Source organism: Barbus barbus, assembly GCF_936440315.1.
Source record: "Barbus barbus genome assembly, chromosome: 21".
NCBI lineage: Eukaryota > Metazoa > Chordata > Actinopteri > Cypriniformes > Cyprinidae > Barbus > Barbus barbus.
The window spans coordinates 14,473,731-14,496,195 of NC_136749.1; the positions used below are offsets into that span (position 1 = coordinate 14,473,731).

Here is a 22,465-nt window from a genome sequence, read left to right on the forward strand (position 1 = left end):
GGAAGGACCTCCTTTCTCAGGGACCCGGCACCATGTGGCACCCGCATCTAGATCTCAGAACCTTCATGTGTGGTTCCTGGATGAGACGCGGCAGACTTGAGTGTTTTGTCCACTGGCGGTGGAAGACAATTTAACTTAGGCCAGAGCCCTCTCTACGAGGCGAGCTCTTGCCTCGGAGTGGAGTCTGTTCATGATCTGGTGTTCTCGCTGAGAAGACCCCCGAAGATGCACGATTGGAGTAGTGCTTTCTTTCCTGTAAGAAAGGTTGGAGCATAGGCTGTCACCCTCCACCTTCAAAGCGTATGTGGCTGCTATCGCAGCGCATCACTATGCAGTGGACGGCAGGTCCCTGGGAAAGCACGATCTCATCGTCAGGTTCCTGAGGGGTGCCAGAAGGTTGATCCTCCTAGGCCACCCCTGGTGCCCTCCTGGGATCTCTCTACTGTCCTGGCTGGCCTTCAGAGGGTCCCTTTGAGCCACTGGATTCAGTTGAGCTTAAATTCCTGTCTGCTAAGACAGCGCTCCTAACCGCACTCTCATCCAAGAGGGTCGGGGACCTCCAAGCATTTTCGGTAAGCGAAGCATGCCTTGTGTTCGGGCCGGCCTACTCTCACGTGTTGTCCTGAGACCCCGGCCTGAATACGTGCCCAAGGTTCCCAACACTCCCTTCCGCAATCAGGTGGTGAACCTGCAAGCACTGCCCTCGGAGGAGGCAGATCCAGCCTTGGCGGGCTGGGTCCCGTAAGAGTGTTGCGCAGATACGTGGACTGCACCCAGAGCTTCAGAAGCTCTGAGCAGCCCTTTGTCTGCTACGGAGGTCAGCAGAAAGGGAAGGCTGTCATCAAGCAGAGGTTGGCCCACTGGATAGTGGATGCCATCGCCTTGACGTACCAATCCCAAGACAAGCCGTGCCCCCTGGGGGTGAGGGCTCACTCCACACAGAGTGTTGCCTCCTCCTATGTGTTGGCGCACAGCGCCTCTCTGGCAGACATTTGCAGAGCTGCGGGCTGGGTGACACCGAACACCTTTGCGCGATTTGTGTGTGAACCGCACACTGTGTGTTGGGTAACAGGTAAGTGGGGGGAAGAGCTGGCCGGTGTCATGCTTGCTGCGCCATTCCACCTCACCCAGGGATGTGAGCACCTCTTTCCTCCTCCAGTAAGTTCCCCGGATGGCAAACCCTGGTTGAATATCCTCCAGCACCCCCGGCAGTCAGACTGGGCAGAGCAGTCTGACGCCAGGCCCAGTATCTGCGTTAGCATGCCCAGGTCTCCGGTCAGCCCCTGTTCTGGGCTAGGTGTCCATATGGCTTGATTCCCTTTGAGCAATCCAATATGTGTATTTTTCCATGGTAAGGTTTCCCTCTCGATAAACCTGTGTCTTCCCTTTGACAGATCATTCTGTCAGTCTCTGCTGGCAGTTGTTCCATCCCTACTCTCAGGAAGGACCTGCCTCAGAGAGCAATTCCATATGTAATACTGCCCCAGGCCAGACACTTGCTGTGACACTCATATATTTAACTCAGGTGCTGTCCATTTCTTCGGATCATCCTTGAGATGGTTCTACACCTTCATTTGAGGCCAGCTGTGTTTGATTATACTGACTGGACTTGATTAGGAAAGCCACACACCTGTCTATATAAGACCTTACAGCTCACAGTGCATGTCAGAGCAAATGAGAATCATGAGGTCAAAGGAACTGCCTGAAGAGCTCAGAGACAGAATTGTGGCAAGGCACAGATCTGGCCAAGGTTACAAAAACATTTCTGCTGCACTTAAGGTTCCTAAGAGCACAGTGGCATCCATAATCCTTAAATGGAAGACGTTTGGGACGACCAGAACCCTTCTTAGAGCTGGCTGTCCGGCCAAACTGAGCTATTGGGGGAGAAGAGCCTTGGTGAGAGAGGTAAAGAAGAACCCAAAGATCACTGTGGCTGAGCTCCAGAGATGCAGTCGGGAGATGGGAGAAAGTTGTAGAAAGTCAACCATCACTGCAGCCCTCCACCAGTCGGGGATAAAGCAGAGTGGCCTGACAGAAGCCTCTCCTCAGTGCAAGACACATGAAAGCCCGCATGGAGTTTGCTAAAAAACAACTGAAGATTCTCTAGTCTGATGAGACCAAGATATAACTTTTTGGCCTTAATTCTAAGCGGTATGTGTGGAGAAAACCAGGCACTGCTCATCACCTGCCCAATACAGTCCCAACAGTGAAGCATGGTGGTGGCAGCATCATGCTGTGGGGGTGTTTTTCAGCTGCAGGGACAGGACAACTGGTTGCAATCGAGGGAAAGATGAATGCGGCCAAGTACAGGGATATCCTGGACGAAAACCTTCTCCAGAGTGCTCAGGACCTCAGACTAGGCCGAAGGTTTACCTTCCAACAAGACAATGACCCTAAGCACACAGCTAAAATAACGAAGGAGTGGCTTCACAACTCCGTGACTGTTCTTGAATGGCCCAGCCAGAACCCTGACTTAAACCCAATTGAGCATCTCTGGAGAGACCTAAAAATGGCTGTCCACCAACGTTTACCATCCAACCTGACAGAACTGGAGAGGATCTGCAAGGAGGAATGGCAGAGGATCCCCAAATCCAGGTGTGAAAAACTTGTTGCATCTTTCCCAAAAAGACTCATGGCTGTATTAGATCAAAAGGGTGCTTCTACTAAATACTGAGCAAAGGGTCTGAATACTTAGGACCATGTGATATTTCAGTTTTTCTTTTTTAATAAATCTGCAAAAATGTCAACAATTCTGTGTTTTTCTGTCAATATGGGGTGCTGTGTGTACATTAATGAGGAAAAAAAATGAACAAATGATTTTAGCAAATGGGTGCAATATAACAAAGAGTGAAAAATTTAAGGGGGTCTGAATACTTTCCGTACCCACTGTATATGCTGTTTCTTTTTAATTTTCTCTAATAAAATCCCTAAATCAGCCACAATGCAGAACATACAGAACACCCCTGTGACAACAGGACATACTCAGTATCAAATATCAGTGTATTCAGGAATAAAACAGTATTTACAAATGCCACAATGAGAGATCACAAAAGACCAGCTCTAATAAAATGTGTTTTACTTGTATGCATATTAGTATTTATTTAACTTTTTCACCAATGTAGTAGAAAGCACATAGAAATGTGTTTACTTGTAAAACTGAGTAGAGTATTATCAGTCCTAGCAGACACATAAGACACTTATCAGCCATTTTGTGTTTCTGTCAGTCTTCTCTTCAGTTTAACAGAATCAGCTCCTCTTCAGCTTGTAGCTTCCTGTGATCACATCAGAGACAGTTTTTTTTAGAAAAATTTGAAAAGATTCATCAAGCTAACGAGATAATTTGTTACACCAACAGAAATAACAGTGTCATAAGTTAAAAACTAGCAAGAGTGTCCAGATTCTCACCAGCTTCTAGAGTTGAGATGTTCGGACCAATTCATAACTCAGTGGTATGAAGCAACTTGCAAAAAGAAAGAAGAAGAACTGTGGAGGGATTCAGATTTCACACCCATCAGTCTAAATTGGTTCCAGAGATGACCATGAGATGATGGCATTGTGTGTTGAACCAGTGTGGGCAAACTAACCATGTTTAGCATGTTTACAGGTGAAGAACAGGTATCAGTGTCTTTAAATAACTAAGGGCATTTACCAGGCCACACAGCATAACACAATATTCATAGTACCCATAAGAGTCACAAATGCAGTCTTCCACTCGTCACCCTCATGTACAAGTGGGCAACGGAACTTAATGGTGATATTTTTGAGAACCCAGTAATGCAAGGCCACAAGCCTCCCTTCTTCTTGGCCACAAAGTAAAAGGAAGCAGCAGGTGTAGTCAACTTCATGCCTCTGTGAACAAGAACCATTACAAATAACCCTGTAATATCATGAGCAGAGAAATATGAATCATCAGGACATAATTGACCGTTGTAAATACTGTCTTTCACATAATCAGATCCAAGTGTTTAGACAATTTGGAATGTTTATTTCATAGTGGCTGTCTGCTTATAACTGGAGGACAGTTTTACTATTATCATCCAATTAAATCGTACATTTTGCATCAGTTCATTCTCCAGTAACTGTTTTCAATAGTTACACAATTCTACTTACTCTTTTGTGGCTAATGCTGAAATACTCCGAAGTGGTCTGTTTAAAAATCACTTAAATCTCTTAAAAGCAGGATGGATTCTGATTGACTGTTGATGTTTTTATTATTCCAACGATATTGTTCCTCTGTGCCTTTATAGTTATAGTTGTGTGGACTATGGTGGGGCTGTTCTTTTAAATTTAGAATGACTTTTATCTTTAATGTTATCATTGGTGTGTACAGGCATTTAGACTCTTAACAGATGCTTTACATGCCTGGTTTAAACCTCTTGTTCTCTGTAAAATCATGTTTGTGTATTGATGATCTAGTGCAGATGAATCAGTTGTTTTGCTGGGTTTCTGTGGCTCAAGATGTGTCTAAATATGGAAATCACTAAATATGAATGCCAAACGCATCAGAGAATAAAATACTAATCCAATGATTAATTATAACGTGTTAACAAAATCAAAATGAACAGACAGCCGATGTGTCATTGGGATACTGACATGACTTTAATATACAATTAATTCTTGAAGGAAGTGTTCATAAACTCCTGTATTACATTTACAGGTAGGAAAAAATAACAAGATCAAGAAAATGTTTTATCTAAACATTGTGAGAAACAACAGCGTGATTTCTACATATACAAAAAGTAAAAATATTGTTATACATGTATATTCATTTATATATTTTATTTATTTATTTATTTTTTGTCAGTTGTTTGATTTGATACTAAGTCTCCTAATTACAACCAACTTATTAACCAGTTTGAAACTATTAAAACTGCAAATTGTTTTACTTTGCCTGATTCTCTTCTCTCCATCAGCCAGTGAGTTTTTCATGTGGTAAATTCTAGAAAGAGTATCTGGAAAGAAAAATCATAAAGATTTCTTTGTTCTGTGAAAACTGCAATTAAATATTTTTTGTATATATATATATATATATAAATATCTCTTTCACGGAAAGTGTGTATAATAAATAATAAATAAGTGAAGTTATATGAACCCTTGGACTTTTTTTCTGACTAGGAGTGTTAGTGGACAATAATGAATAGACAGTATGTAGGCCTATATGAGTAAATATACTCACATTATTCATTTCGACAGGTTTCCTGCCAGAATACATCACATATGTCAGCACCTAAACGGTTAATAAACAGGATATGTGGAAGATGTCACCTTGTACAGTGTTTTTTAAAATTGTATTATTATATTTTTTTATTGCATACAAGTGCTATAGTATAAAGGGTGACAAATAAATAAAGACACCTTTATTTAAGTTTCCATTAGAACATTGATTATAAACATATTGACATACTTTATTATGGTCATGACTCATGATGCATCAATTTGCAAATATTTAACCAATGAAAAGTGTTAAATAGCCTGCACATGGAACTTTATCTTATAACACAGTGTTTCCCAACCTTGGTCCTGGAGGCACCCCAACACTGCACGCCGACTACAATAAACTTAATAACTCGCAAATATTTAAATGATTGAATAATAACAAGAGTTTACTTGGATACTGGACTGTATAAGTGGCTGAAGTCTTCAGTTAATTTCTCTGAGTAACCAGACATCTCCACTCTCTGTTGTGATCTTCATTCAGGAGTGTTGTAGTCAGAGTGCTGTTACAGTGTCTCGAGGAAAATTATATCTGATATCTATATCTGGAAGTAAGTCTGAAAGTCTGTCCCATCTCTTCAAAATGCCAAAGTGCAGTGCCCTTAATGGATACTAAACCCACACTATCTCAAATAGCACTTCAGAGGGGTACTCGAGGCTAAGCGTATCCCATCATGTATCAAGTTCTGGATATAAATCTTAGATTTTTTGCACAAACCTCATGAGATGTCTCAGAAAACTTTTGTTGTGTAAGTTAAATAATTACATATTACGTATAATTTGTTGGTAAAAAGTGTTGCTCATTTAGGTTATGTATTTTGTAAAACTTTTGAAACGGCTGTTCATCACATAATTTGAGACACATTAATTAAATTGTTTCGTTTGTTAGGAACCACAGAACAATCATTAACATTTATAAAATTGTTTACATGTGCAAAGAATTCTCCGTCTGAAAGTTTCAAGTGCACATAATTATCTTTCATTTCAGCTAATGTTCATTTTAAGAGTTTGTGTTAATTTCATTTAAGAGCAAAATATAATGTAAATGAAACATGTAATTAAAAAAAAAAAAAATGTTTTGGTGCAACTGTCAGTTGCTCTCTTCTGTCTTTAGACACGATTTAGGTGAAATGGGTTTAGACTTCATGGTGACTTGCGACCAGGCCAAAAGGAAATAAAAGAACCTCAAATTCAAATACAAGGTATTGTATTGTGGATATACCTGTATCCATGACACTTTGTTTTTCTGTAGTGTTCAGCAGATATGATCTCTCGTGTAGCTTAATCACCAAACCTTAGCTGCAGAAGCTAACTGACCAAGTTAACTGGATAAAAGTATATGTATAATTGTATTGGTACAGAGCAGCATTCAAGGTGCAAGGTGTGACATACCTTCAGTTGCAATTACTCACCAGTCAATTACTCCGTCTTCACCAGGAAATAACCAGCTGTCAGCAGCAGGCATCCAGTCCACAGAAGCTGAGCCTGGGCCCTCTGGAATGCAAGAGAAAACAAAGAAGAAAAGTACACATAAAAGAAAGGCAAGAAATTAAGTGCTTGAGTTTCTCAGAGAAAAGGAAGAAAATTAAGTTAAACGATGAAAGGAGGAGTTAGACAGAGAGGAAAGGAGACAAGAGCAGACCTCAAGACAGGTAGGCACATTACTGAGTCTTTTCACAAAAATAGTTAAGAAAATGTGACTGGACTTTTAGTTTCTTGTTTCTTTAAATTCTTATCACTAGTTGACATTTATTTATTTTATTTTTTATCAGTCAAAGTGTTGACTCACTAGCAACAATTGTGTGTTGACAAATAAAAAGCATATATGAAAATAATAGCCAGGTTCTGTCTCACTTTTCAAATGTGTTCAAGAGACCTTGACCTCCAGAGCTTTGAACAGAGTGGATCTCCACCTTGTTTTCATGATGCCAAAAGCATGCTCAATAATTGAACGTGCCTTTGAATGATGATGGCTAAATCATCACTGCACTCTCCCTTGTGGCATCCTGTACGGTGTGACTATTGCAACTGGTGTTTCCAGACAGGGGTAGCCTCTGTCACCTAAAAGAAATTAGGTGGGTATTCAGCATTTAGGATAATTGGGCTGGTTTTAAAAATCCTTGTGTCCAGGATAACCAAAGAAAACATTTAGAAAACACCCTGTATCATCACATATAGCTTGCATTTGGATTGAATAAAACTGTTTGTAATTAAAATAATCTTCCTTGTGTGTATTTGGTGGTTTTATGAGAATGTGGCACCCATCAATGGCACAACTGCTTTACTGAAGGCATCATGCTGTACCAAACAGGCAAAGCCTTGACGAATGTTGTCAAGCTGATCTTGCCATTGGGTAACTTATGATTTTACCTTTCTTTTTTTTATTTGAGCAGTGATCTTTTGGACATGAAGACAGACTGTTGACTTATTAGGCATGCAGAAGATGTTTGCAGTCACTCTGTAAGACACACCTCCATGGTGTGTCCCCAAACATGGTCACCTGTTTGCATTAGTTGGATCAAATTGTTAATTGATGTTGGAGAAAGACGGAAATTATGTTCATCAAGATAGAACAAGAGACATGACAAGTATTTTTCACTGCTTATCTTGGTGCTGTTACCTAAATTCACAAAACACAAGACACACTTATTAATTATTCATTAACTGTCATTGTGATTTGCTGTTTACATATCATTTACTTTTTGTCCATCTACGAATAATAAAACAATTAAATATAAATCAAATATTAAATTAATGAATTTAAATTTAAAACATAAATTTAAATATAATATACATTTCAATCTTACAACAGAGTGTCGTTTATTGTTCCCAGATAGACAAAAACTTAACAAACCGTGCTTCCCAGAAAATATACAGTTGGGCAAAAAAGTATTTAGTCAGCCACCAATTGTGCAAGTTCTCCCACTTAAAAAGATGAGAGAGGCCTGTAATTTTCATCATAGGTACACTGCAACTATGAGAGACAGAATGGGGGGAAAAAATCCAGGAAATCACATTGTAGGATTTTTAATGAATTAATTGGTAAATTCCTCTGTAAAATAAGTATTTGGTCACCTACAAACAAGCAAGATTTCTGGCTCTCACAGACCTGTAACTTCTTCTTTAAGAGGCTCCTCTGTCCTCCACTCGTTACCTGTATTAATGGCACCTGTTTGAACTCGTTATCAGTATAAAAGACACCTGTCACACTCCAAACGCCACTATGGCCAAGACCAAAGAGCTGTCGAAGGACACCAGAAACAAAATTGTAGAAAATTGCAAAATTGCAAGCAGCTTGGTGTGAAGAAATCAACTGTGGGAACAATTATTAGAAAATGGAAGACATACAAGACCACTGATAATCTCCCTCAATCTGGGGCTCCATGCAAGATCTCACCCCGTGGGGTCAAAATGATCACAAGAACGGTGAGCAAAAATCCCAGAATCACACGGGGGACCTAGAGAATGACCTGCAGAGAGCTGGGACCAAAGTAACAAAGGCTACCATCAGTAACACACTACGCCGCCAGGGACTCAAATCCTGCAGTGCCAGACGTGTCCCCCTGCTTAAGCCAGTACATTTATTCATTTAGCTGACGCAGTACATGTCCAGGCCCGTCTGAAGTTTGCTAGAGGGGAGGGGGGGGGGGGCTGTTTTTCTGCAAAGGGACCAGGACGACTGATCCGTGTAAAGGAAAGAATGAATGGGGCCATGTATTGTGAGATTTTGAGTGAAAACCTCCTTCCTTCAGCAAGGGCATTGAAGATGAAACGTGGCTGGGTCTTTCAGCATGACAATGATCCCAAACACACCGCCCGGGCAACGAAGGAGTGGCTTCGTAAGAAGCATTTCAAGGTCCTGGAGTGGCCTAGCCAGTCTCCAGATCTCAACCCCATAGAAAATCTTTGGAGGGAGTTGAAAGTCCGTGTTGCCCAGCGACAGCCCCAAAACATCACTGCTCTAGAGGAGATCTGCATGGAGCAATGGGCCAAAATACCAGCAACAGTGTGTGAAAACCTTGTGAAGACTTACAGAAAACGTTTGACCTCTGTCATTGCCAACAAAGGGTATATAACAAAGTATTGAGATGAACTTTTGTTATTGACCAAATACTTATTTTCCACCATAATTTGCAAATAAATTCTTTAAAAATGAGACAATGTGATTTCCTGGATTCTTTCCCCCCATTCTGTCTCTCATAGTTGAAGTGTACCTATGATGAAAATTACAGGCCTCTCTCATCTTTTTAAGTGGGAGAACTTGCACAATTGGTGGCTGACTAAATCCTTTTTTGCCCAGCTGTATTTCACATACCCTAATTGTAGAAATCAAAGTTAGGTCAGTAGTAACAGTGTCATTGGGTCAAAGTTCTTAAAGGAGAAAAAAAAAGAGAACCGCGGCCGCTACCTGGATTAACATTTTCACACTCGCTAAGTGTGTCCCATTTGGAACGAAATTCTACTTGCATACTTGCATACATGCATACTTCTTGAAGACTTGGGCCAAATACAGCAAATACGTCATGAAACTGGTCAGGAGCAAAGACCGCAAGTGTGGGTATTTGGACAAGGCATAAGACACACAAACTTTTGTTCTAACTCTTGACATTTTCATGCTTTGTATTGTCATATGTGAAAAAATAACTCGCATTTAATTTTGTGACATATGCACACTTGAGGGAGACTAGATTGCAACTGCTGCTAGAATTCATTTCAAGACACTGTTCCTGTCTTAAAAAAACCTGCTAATTATATTCAGTTAAACAATGTACCCAATGTCTATGATCATCATCTAGCCTCCTGCTCTCCTGGAATCTTTCTGATCTGGACTTCCTCAATTTACCTACAGTGGTGGAAGAAACTGCAACTTTGAGAACAGCAAATACTCCAGTCACATTCAAACGAAGCTTCAAGACTCCAAAACCATGTGTCCCTCCAGACATGTTTGAGAACATGCAAGTGGTGGAAGAGTAGGGAAACATCTCACATCAAGAACTGGAAAATCTGGTGCTGTCCATGAGAATGAGATGCTCTGTAGTGCTTCAAACAGCTGGTGGACACACAAGATACTCAATGTGGCTTTTGATAATGACCCCTTTGTTCAGAAACTCATTATTCCATTTCTGTTAGTCAAATGCCTGTGATACTATTTCAGTTTATGTCTCAGATGTTGAATATTTTTGTGTTCATACAAATATTTAATTGTGTTGGTTTCTGTGGGTTTCTACTAGTAATTAGTCACCTTTTATTGGTGGCTTGTTAAAACAACTAAATCCTAAAGGAATACGTCCCAAAACACACAACAGAAAAACATTTTTTAATGGTTAATAGTTGATGGATTTTAATGGTGCTTGTAGTAGAAACCATTAGAATTTCTGTGATGGTTTCTATGGGTTTTTCAGCAGGGCTGTCAGAAGATTATTGGTGGTGAAAAATGTGCAAGAATCACAAACTAAAATAATTTTGTTGAGGGAACCAGTGTGATGTGAACTTCTGAAATGGCCTACAAAAAAAGGCCATTACGCAGCTGTTACGAACTGCATGGGATCATGGTTGAGGATCCATACACAGCATTTATTAGAATAATAATCCATAATAGAAATCTAAAACCAGGCACAGGTCACACACAACCAAACAGCAACCAATGATTAAGTCCTAGGTGCAGACAAACACAGAGAAATGACAGGCAGAAGACCAAAAAAAGCAAGACATGAGCAACCTGGACACAAGCAGAACAGGATACAAAGGCTCAGAATTGCAGTGTATATACAAGACTTAATTATGGCTGAGTTAATTGACTAGGTAACAGCAGGAACAGGGATGATTGAAAAGTCTGGACAAAGGATTATGGGAGATGAAGTCCATGAAGGAATGACAATAATCTGTTGTGGAGTGCTCTCTACAATCAGGACACTCCAGCTGGTGATGGTGGCAGCAGCAATGGATAATTCCCAAATGGACAAAATCCCCACCATACTTTTTTTTTTTTTTACTTTTACTTTTACTTTACTTTCAAGAGGTAGGCAATATATCCCATAATGAGGAAGGAAAAAAGCAAACACAATTTAATTTTAATGCCGACTTGATCTGAACACGAGCTCTAGAACAGTGCAAAAGCCTGCATCTTTCTGCTTTTAAAATATTATTTCTACTGTAATGTGTTGATTGAAAAAATGGATTTCAGAGGTCGAATGTTAAGGTTTTCAACTTTCAAACAATATATAGTGAATGAAGGTTAATTGTGCACTGATGATGTATTAATAATATGATTTATGCCTGTGTGAATAGCCATATTTATCCAAACACAAGAAGATAAATCTTTCCTGCTATTTGAATGTTTTGTTCTAAAATTGTAGACATCTTTATTTCTTCTGAGTGGTGGGAGTGTTTCCGCCCTACAAAAGTAATTATAAAAAAAATTACTGATCTCCTACAAGTTTTGAGTTTTGAGATGTGAGATATTGTGATGCTCAAAACTCACCATCTCTTCTTGCACAGATGATCTGAAGAAGAATCACAGTAGGAGCAGCAAACACTGCAATTTCAACAATAATCACAATCACTACAGGAAAGATGAGTGGAGAGAATAAAGAGGGGGAAAAAAGAATGAATTACAGTATATATTGACAAACAAAGCATATACAATTTCACTGATACTTTCAGAGTTATCAGTATAAATGAACTACATGCAAAGACATACCTCTTAATAATAATCCAGCATATGTCATACACACTAGAGTTTCTGTTGTTGTGTCAACTAGATCTGTGGATCATGACTATTAGTTCAGTTCAAATATTATGTGACATGAACAAGAAAGATTGATAAACAGTTACAGATGTGTGTGCAGCTGCAGTCCCCTCAGACTTTTGGGTAATAAATGAATATTTCTGTATAAATTGGTGGATGGATTTTTAGCTCAGATGCACCGTCGTGTAAAAATATAAGAAAGAAATGAGTAAGGTATAAGCATATTTGTAAGGTTTCTGTCCATCCATTGAAAGTCCAGGTAACCCAAATTTAAACTTTAGAAAAAACTATTTACATCTAAACATCAACACAATATTATTAGGCATGTTGGAGCCTCTGTGTAACATTATATGATTCTCTCTATGCGTGTCGATCAGTTGTTTATATGTAAATAAAAGCCTAAATTAAATCTGTTCATCATCTAAAGCAATCATATCTCTTCACAAAACTTGATGAAACTGCTCAGTCAAGTTGGATTTGTTTGACAATGCCTTTATGACCTTTTTTTTTTTGGATCTTTTATATTTTGGTCACCTGAACTTTCAATGGAGGAACACATACCTCTCATGGTTCATTAAAAATATTTTATAGCTTATCAGCTTATATCACTTATATTATATAGCTTAATAGCTTAATTTGTTTTGTCTTGTAGGTTTGGAACATCATGAGGGTGAGTACATTTTTTGAAAATGTGACTACAGATTGGACAAAGGGATGTTAGCAGAAAAAAACTGTAATATATGAACTGCTGTAAATAAAGTTTAAATAAAAAGTATTTAAAATATTTAAAGGATAGGTAGCATTTTTCGTTGTCAAATTTTGCTTCCTATACTGTTTTAATGGGAGGTAGCAAAATCTAACAGGGTAGAACAAATCGTCAGAACAGCAGCAGACACACAAGACACTTATACGTTTTTTTCTGTTTCTGTCATTCTTAAGAAGAATTTGTAACTTGTAGTTTCCTGTAATCATGCAGACCATTTTTACTCAATTGTTACACAAGATGTGTGGTTCTTCAACAAGCTCATGAGAAAATGTGTTTATTATACTGCATGCATTATCAGTGTCATGTGTAGATTCATACAGACTCGCATGAGTGTCCAGATCCTCACCAGCTTCTACAGTTCAGATGTGAAACCAAAACAGAATTCAGTGCCATGAAGCAACTTGCTAAAAGAAAGAAGAGGAACTGCCAATGGAATGATCCTGATTTCACATCCATCAGTCTAAACTGGGCTCAGTGATAATCACTTCTGTACATGCTGGTTGAACCATGGCAAACTAACCATGTTTACAGGTGATGTGTGAATTTGTAAAGAACAGCTATAAATGTCGTTATAAAAAAATATGCTCACTTAGTGGAACAGTTTGGACCATACTTTTTAAAATTTTGTGTGATTGCTGCTCGTTTTCTTAATAAAATCTCTGTACTTTGAGTCAATACTTTTCCTTAGTTTGTTACAGACATTTTACTCAATTTGTTTAAAAAAAAAAAAAAAAAAGCATATGCAGGAAAGATAAGCATGCGTATTATGAAATTACTCAACATTTTTGCTCGTTAATCAATGCACATTGTTGATTCAGGGTTAGACAACTGAAAAATTACTATACATAAACACGTGACACACTTCTCCATTACAGAGGATTGATCATTTATACTTGCTGACGTTAATGTTGTGATCTCATGTGCTGCTTGGAATGTAGTTTTATTATAGAATGTGATAGAATGATAGAATGTACCGACACATGGCAGTTTTCTGTTGTCACTCTTAGATGTCTGAAGCAACTTTATCACTTGAAGGGGATAGCTCACTCAAAAACTAAACTCTTGTCATCATTTACTCACCCTCATGATGCTTCAAACTTGCAAGACTTGAAATAATTTTAATTCTTGATTATCAATACATTCTTTATGATCAATATATAAGTAGTAAAATCTGATCAATCATATGTGCTGTGCTTCAGGTATGAATGGAGCAGAAGGGACTCATGTATTCAGTTCAGGTGAAAATGTCCGTCTGCCCTGTAATAATGCTCTTTCTGACTGCACATCAACTACATGGACCTATAGCAGACATTCAGGGACAGTTGAACTGATTGCTGGAGGGAAAAAGAAGAAAGACAGAGAGACATGAGAGACTGAGTCTGGGCTCTGACTGTTTATGGATTAAGATTATGGATCTTACTGCTGCCGACAATATGTGAATGGAGAACAACAAGGAGCTGATGCACATGTTTATCTGCATGTTCTTTGTGGTCAGTGTTTATGTAATTTATATGGTAAGATATTAAAACAGTGATTGATTATCATTTCTGTCTTATGTTCTATTTCAGTCTCTCCATCTCCAAAGTTATGTATGCTGTGTGTTTCTGTCCATACAGAGGAAGTCAGTGGTAACCAAAATTACTGTTTTTGTCTTCAATAGAAGAACAAAAGTCATAGCATAAATTATTATTATTATTTTTTTTTATTTTTTTTTTAACCAAGACAAATTTGAATCAATTCTCAATTTGCATTAATGTCATTTGTGTTTTACTCATTTGCTTTTATCACAAATATTCCTATTTCACGAGGCACCATTATTTTTCAGATAAGAGGAGCTAAAGAATAGGTGGTAAGTATCATAATGCCAAAGTCCCTGTTATGTGGACCGTTTTTATTTGCATTGGATTTAAGTATCAGCTAAATGTCAAGTCGGGGTTTTTTTTTTTTTTTTAATCTAAAGGCCACAAATGAATAAATATGATGTAACCAATGATACAATCAACATTTCCATACATCCTACTCCCATCACTAATGTAAGTGAACTGATTAATTTTCATGTTTATAGATTGCGTATAAGTGACAGTTATTGTAGTCCATATTCTGTAATACATTATGCTATTTGTTACACGGCTACTCACCAACACCAAAATTACAAGGCCTACAAAACTGGACTAGCGACAAGATGAACACTCCAGAAGATGAATCTTGTCTTAAGTGAGACAGAAGATGGTGACCGTTGCACTTGTCTTTGTTATATTGCTTTTATACTACAATTGGACAGAACGCATGTAAACAACAAAAAACACGAGTGTCCTGTAACCTTATGTGCAAACTACTTTTTTTTTTTTTTTTTATATAAACCGCATTGATTCAGGAGATGCAGTTGCTAATTGTCAAAAAAAAGGCTGTTGGGGATAGACTTTCAGCCTTTCCAATGATATGCACTTTATAAAGGACTTATGTATTTTTCACAACTTTGATAACTGTTATGGAATTTTTATTTTTATTTTTTCCAGACAGATGTTTTGTCAGCTAAACAACTGGGATGCCGTTAAAGAACCGCACAATCCATTGAACGCACTGTAGGCTACTTCTGTCCCTCACACCCTCGCTTTCATTCCTGTTCAAAAATTAAATCTGGCAGTACTCTAAGGTCTATTCTGTTACTAATTTGAAACCGTCACTTGAAACCATGTCTTGGGCTTTTTCTAAGGAATTTATTAAAAAGGAGACCGCACTATTTCATGATATTCTCTGCATATAACAGTTCAGTCTTAAGCAATTTACATTTCAGCCCCAATATTTCCAGCAACATTGTTTTTCATTCAGTCATGACATAACGGCACACCGTGCAGCAGTGGTGTTTCGTTCTTCAGTCAGTTAGTACCTGCAGATAAAATGATTAACCTACTCTACTTTTTATTTTTTTTAATTTTTTTTTTTACTATAGGTTAAATTTTTGCTTTTTTGAGAGCAGAAAGATGTGAGTTATGCTGAGGTTACAGCAAAATCGAAGCCAAAAAGAACAAGGCGAGTATAACACTTTGTTCTTCTATCACTGATTCCATCCACCTTCTTTCAGCATGGTATTTTCCACACCAAATCAGCTTTTTTTTTTTTTCCCTCAATTTGTTTCTTGAATTAAGATCTAACATCATGCTATAGTTTATTAGTTTTTTTTCATTCAGGTTAATGACGATAAAGTGACTTACGCTGCCATCAGAGTAACAGCTGGACCTCAGGATCACTGCAGTCAGCTTTATGCCTCTGTGAACAACCATCGCCAATAATTATTCAAAGACCTCATAATATCATTACCTGAGAAATGTGACCCTATTATCGACCTTGTAAATCTCTTACATGTTTGCACAAACAAACCCAAGTGTTGATCAAATTTATTAGGACTTTGGTCAGTTTGGGATGCTTATTTCAGAGTAACTATCTGATTGTTGTTCAAATGAACAATTTTAATCTTTGATCATTTCGATTAAATCTTCCACTTTCTCGGACTGTGCAATGGTTTGATTGAAGTAACTGTTTTTAAGTTATGCTGTTTTACGTTCAACATCTTTTGTGACTAGTGCAGAGATGTTTGAAAATCTTCTGCTTGGCAGAACTGTTGAGGAACCGCTAGATTGCAGTTGAAGAATTGTGAGGTCAAATTCTGCACTGTCAGCTGAACATACGACATATGGTTGTATGTACCAGTCCACAAAGTTTTCATCACTTCAGTTACAGAGGTGTTAGATTCAATTCAGTGAAACTTTTGTTAGAAATTAAAAAAATGTTGGTTAAACCAGATGTTTGAAATTCTGTTCCACACAAAGTTGAGCTAACTGTAAAGCTGATGTGAAGAAACTGTGCTATTATGGATGAAGTAGGTTCAGTTAATTTTTTTTTTTTTTTGTGATTTCTCTGTAAAAGCAATGTCTGGTGCAGATTAATCAGTTTTGTTGATTTCCTGTGACTCAAGTAGATGTTTCTAAATTTTGAAATGATTAAATATGAATGTCCAAGTATTTCAAAGAATAAGATACAAATGCAATGATTCATTATAATCCGATAAAAGCAGCAAAAATAAAAAACAGACAGCCGATGTGTCATTGGGATATTGAAAGTCCTTTAATATGCGATTCATTCTTGAAGGAACTGATCATAAATGCATTTACAGGTTTAAAAAAAACAGCAAAATGGGTTTCTACATTTCACTGTAAACACTGTGAGAAACATCAGTATACGCTGTATAATTAATGTTATACATGTATTTATTTTTATTAATTCGTTGATTTGACATTGAATCTCTTACAACTGATTCATTAAGCAAGTATGAAGCTCTCTAAGCTGCACACATTTTTACTTTGTTTAATTCTGTTCTCACCATCAGCCAGTGAGTTTGTTTCCATGTGCTAAATTCTACAAAAAGTAAAAAAAAATGAGTTACTTAAATATTTCTTTGTTCTATAAAATGAACATTATTGCAATGAAATCCCTTTGTGCATATCTTTCAGGAAAAGCCTGTGTAACACAAGTCAAGTTATATAAACTTTCCTAGTAATTTACTATTCACATATGTTTAATGTTTTTTCCTGGAATCCCGGAATACCTCACTCATATCAGCACCTATTCATCAACAGACGTGAATAAGATACGGTAGACATCTGTAACCTTGTAATTATTTTTTACATTATAAAGATACTTGATGACCTTCATAATTTGATCTTACTAATTAGACAAGAAATTGTATTTACATCAAAATCAACAACCTCTTCTTTATCTGAAAAATGCCATGTAACAGAAGTATTTATAAATCATTCAAAAAATAGCATAACCACATCTATCATTATTTTACTAACATAGCACAGTCAGTGAAATATATAAATCCATTGATTAATGTACAGTATGCGAACAAATAAGAAACACAAGATATGAAAGGTAATTTAAAAAAATGTAAACAAACCATTAATACTGCAAATTGAACAGATTTACACAGTCTTGGGAACTGAACACAAGACACTACCAGGATACATTTGAAAATTCTGAGATTATGTGTATTAGTTTGATTCTGATGACTGCCGATTTTCTTAATGTTTTAAATATTTGCGTTGTTTAAATTCTCTCTCAAGTATCATTTGAAAGTGAATTCTGCTTTTAAAATGTTCCATCAATAAAGAGCGAGTAGAGTTCGGATTTTACTGGAATTGAAGCCACAAAAACATTTGGGCTTCTCCATGGAAGATAAAATGATTTAAGACAGAAATCCAACTGATAAACCTTCAAACTAACATTACTGTGAACTGACCAAATACATAATATAACGTTCTGTTCCTTAACATACAATGAATCTCATAAGTGCATACTCTCTGTAGATGCGAAAAACAGAGTATCTGCTCATAATATGAGGTCATGCAATGATTCGCATAATTAACTGATTTAATGTTTATTTGTGAGGGGTGGTGGGGGTGGTGTTCACAGAGGCGTAAAGTCCATCCTGAGGTGCATATTCTGTTCCTCTGATGGCAGCGTACGTCACTGTATGATTAGAATGATTCTGAAAGAACATCACAGATTTTGTCAGTCAATGTGTACGTCTATAATGACTTGTTGTTAGAGCTTCATTTATCTGCAAATTCAGAGCTACATATCAGCAGCATACAAATCAGAGAAGGTGGGTGTATTTTCTCTGAACAGGACTGTTATTGGGCAGTGATGGAAGTGCCGTATCTATCTACTCACATAGTCCATTTGTACTTGTTTTTTACTGGAAGCGGTAACCTCAGAATAGGTCACATCATCTGTCTGTTCCTAATCATCAATAGAAACATGGCAAATAAAGTTTAATACAGTAAAAAGACATCTGACAGTACAGTAAATTGCATTAATGTATAGACAAATACACACATAATCCTGTTAACTCACACTGATGTTTGGCATAGTAGGAATGGACATGCTGATGGTTTCATAGGTCCCTTTATCTTCATTCCTATCTTTGACCTTTAGATAACAAGTAGTTATTAGTAACTGCATGAATTACACACTTTACTGAACTTAAAATACAGTAATCACATCCAAATAACTGGCATTAATGAACTCACCACAGAGCTGTCGGTCCCTCTTTTATTATCTATAAAATGTAATATGCTCATGTAATGATAAAACAGATATGCAAAACACAGAATGTCTCCAATGCTAATTACATTCAAATAATAGGATTTGGTTACCCTACTGAAATCAATGATGAAAAAGATTCTTTATTTTGACTTGATAACTCTATCTCACTGATATTCTCGGCAGGAATAAACTTCTGTTTTATAACTTCATAGTTCGGCATGTTTTCATATAATCCGTATGTTTCTATGATTTATACAGTCTGAAAACGATGGTTGATTGCTAATGATTATACAAAGGAGGAAACACAAAAACTTACCAGCTCTTTTTTTTTTACAGATCACCCAGAGAACAGCAACAAAGGCAACAGCTAATGCCACAGCAGAGATTACGATCACTATGGAGAGATGACAGTCATGTACAGGAACCATCTGCAATGAGTGTTTCCTTTCTCTGCTTTTTTTTCTTTGTTGCCTGTTTTGGATGACCTAATTTATAAAGTGAAAAAGTGAAGTGACATACTGCCAAGTATGGTGACCCATACTCGGAATTCGTGCTCTGCATTTAACCCATCCAACGTGCACACGCACAGCAGTGAACACACACACAGCAGTGAACACACACACACGCACAGCAGTGAACACACACACAGCAGTGAACACACACACACCATGAACACACACCCAGAGCAGTGGGCAGCCATTTATGCTGCGGCGCCCGGGGAGCAGTTGGGGGTTCGGTACCTTGCTCAAGGGCACCTCAGTCGTGGTATTGAGGGTGGAGAGAGCGCTGGACATTCACTCCCCCCACCTACAATCCCTGCCGGCCCGAGACTCGAACCTGCAACTTTTGGATTACGAGTCCGACTCTCTAACCATTAGGCCACGACTTCCCCCATTGATTTTAACCCTGCCCCTGACTTTTGATTTATTACCTGTGTTTTATTGCTCTTGATATTTTATAAATTACATTTTGCTATTGTTTTAAATGTATTCTGCAAATGCATTCAAACTCATAACTTAAATCTATGTCTATACACAGAGAAATACAATGATAAAATGCAACATCCTTTTTTTTTATATTTCTGTGACAATTAGCTAACTTTGCAGAGAGTTTAGGTCAGGAATCAGCCACATAGACTTGGTATCATTTGCCATCTGAGCTATTTATGCTCAATGTGCTAATATGCTTTTTTTGTTTTTATTTCAGACCTGAATGTGGTAGTGCTAAAAGTAATCTTCAATTTCTAACATGGGAGTTAACAAAACAAATCGTTGTTGTTTCTTATGATAAAATAAAAAAATAATTCATTACAATATTTGATGTCCTTAAATACTATATGTAAACACAGCCATTAAGAAAATGCAAAACTGTATTGTTGTAGACTATGCCAACATCCTTTTTTTTTCTTGTAGAATTATGTTAGACAAATGTCATATAGTTTAATTAGCATAATCATCATTTACCTTGTTTATGATATTCTGATGTGTCTGTAGTAGAGGGACCTGCACAGGATGAAAGAGTTCAGATGAAATTATAATTACATTGATCATATTTGAATACTTCATCATCACATTACATAAAAAGTTACAAATACATGCTGTTCGGTTTAAATTCCTTTATTATGTACAGCAGCATTTGTTGGGCTGTTATCATTTAATCACAGTTCATTTGTTTGAAGCAATGCTTTGAGTTCAGATTACTTCTGTCAGAGTAAAAGAGGCTTTTGTTTGCCCAGTTTGTTCTGATTATATTGGTAGTCATTGAGAATATGAGGTTATTTTAAAATGATTAAAAGTTGTCTCCTCACCTGAATAGTTGACAGTATATGCGGCTGAGGTCTTCACTTCATTCTTCAGAGTAACCTGACATCTCCACTCTCTGTTGTGATCTTCATTCAGGAGTGTTGTAGTCAGAGTGCTGATACACTGTTCTGAGGAGAATGATATCTGATATCTGGAGTCTGTCTGCAGATTCACATCAGCCTGATTCACCCAGATCAGCTGAACTCCCTCAGTACGGACCAAAGTATCACAAGTCACTCCGTCATAATACAACTGACAGAAGAGAGTCACAGAGCTGCCTGGACTGATCTCAGTCTGTGAGGATGATGGAGAGACTGAAACTAAAGAAAATAAAACAAATTACACAACAGACTTCATTAATTTTTTAATTGCACATTTGAGTTTAAAAGAAGGATATGTTTTTATAAATTGACCACATTAACATAAAATTACCATGAAGAAAATGCAGATAAACAGGTGCATCAGTTCCTTGTTTTCCATTCACATATTGTCGGCAGCTGTATAATCCATAATCTTCTTTTGTGGCTTTCTCGATGTTCAGAGAGCAGTCAGAGCCCAGACTCAGTCTCTCATGTCTCTCAATGTTATTCTTCTTTTTCCCTCCAGCAATCAGTTCAACTGCCTCTGAACGTCTGCTATAGGTCCATGTAGTTGATGTGCAGTCCGAAAGAGCATTATTACAGGGCAGATGGACATTTTCTCCAGAACTGCAGAATACGTGAGTCTCATCCACTCCAATGGTACCTGAAACACAAATACAGATGAGCAATCAATATACAGAATGAAAACAAACACACTGGCATACAAAGCAAAATATTTTAAAGTAATTTTTTCCTTACACGCTATCGAGAATAAACCAGTCTCTTATAAGAGAGAAGAGTTATTCAAACCACTAACATTCTCTTAATATGAAAGGAAATGTGCATCATATTTCAGCATGTGACACTATACAGTATTAGTGCATTCAGGAATAATACAGGATGTAAAGTAAGCAACACTACACAACTCAGAAATCACATGAAAAGCTGCAAGATTAAATTGAGTTGATATTCAAACAGTTTCCCAGATTAATTCAACTACACAAGGATTTGTAATAGCATGAGTTGTAGAGAAATACAGATTCTTTACCTGTGAGAAACGAATAGATGATTATTAGTCCAAGCAGACGCACGTGATGCTTATCAGCCATTTTATCATCTATCTCAAGTCAATTTGTCCTTATTATATGATCACAACTCTTTATATAAACAGTGTCAGCTCCTCACTTCCTCTAATCCAACCAAATAAATGTTTAAACCCTGCTATTCAGTGATGCTATGAAAGTGTATAATTGAAGTGTTGCTTCACTTACAAATATTCTTTTAAATTAAAATCGTTTTCACTACTAGCTTGTCTTTTCCCTCATTCTTCGAAGTGACTAGCAGTGCACATTCTGTGGGAAGTCACTTAAAACATTCAGCCAACAATTTTTCTGTTACAACCCTAGTAGTTTATATATCCTCGAGTCTTGTCGAATAGGAAACGTCCCTCAGTGTAGAGACTTTTGTGTCCAAGTGCACCACAGTTAGTTTCACTTCTTTAAGCAGTTTCCTGAATGCTATTAAATTCTAGTAATACAATCATTAAATTATTACTGGAATGTTGCTGTGCCAAGTGCTGTAAAGGTTCTGAATTAAGTCACAAATGACAAATGATTAACAAAACCCTAATCAGCAATGGAGTGGCCATCAAACTTCTTAGAACACTTGACCGAGCAAGAGAAATTAATGTTCCATTTTCAAATAATGTGGCTTGCCAGTTTCCAATGATGTACAGTCTCAATGTACT

The 22,465-nt window shown here is 37.5% G+C and overlaps 1 protein-coding gene across 1 annotated transcript; it reads right to left on the minus strand.

The window, feature by feature from the left end:
• Positions 1–16,827: 16,827 nt before the first annotated feature.
• Positions 16,828–22,173, minus strand: LOC306887403 (uncharacterized protein). Its single transcript, XM_079445098.1, has 9 exons — positions 21,767–22,173; positions 21,071–21,382; positions 20,644–20,958; positions 20,300–20,338; positions 19,153–19,230; positions 18,821–18,849; positions 18,645–18,719; positions 18,462–18,530; positions 16,828–18,276 (listed from the first exon to the last, which is right to left on the minus strand). The coding sequence occupies exons 1-9, from the start codon at positions 21,825–21,827 to the stop codon at positions 18,166–18,168; spliced, it is 1,089 nt and encodes a 362-aa protein (XP_079301224.1). The 5' UTR covers positions 21,828–22,173; the 3' UTR covers positions 16,828–18,165.
• Between the last annotated feature and the right edge of the window lie 292 nt (positions 22,174–22,465).

What these genes read in the sequence shown, in the direction of transcription:
- LOC306887403 (XM_079445098.1), bottom strand. Translation starts at nt 21,827, where the DNA reads ATGGCTGATAAGCATCACGTGCGTCTGCTTGGACTAATAATCATCTAT. An exon ending in ATATACTGTCAACTATTCAG is followed by an intron (nt 20,339 to 20,643) that starts GTGAGGAGACAA and finishes CATCCTGTGCAG; the next exon opens with GTCCCTCTACTACAGACACA. An exon ending in CTACTATGCCAAACATCAGT is followed by an intron (nt 18,531 to 18,644) that starts GTGAGTTAACAG and finishes ATTGATGATTAG; the next exon opens with GAACAGACAGATGATGTGAC.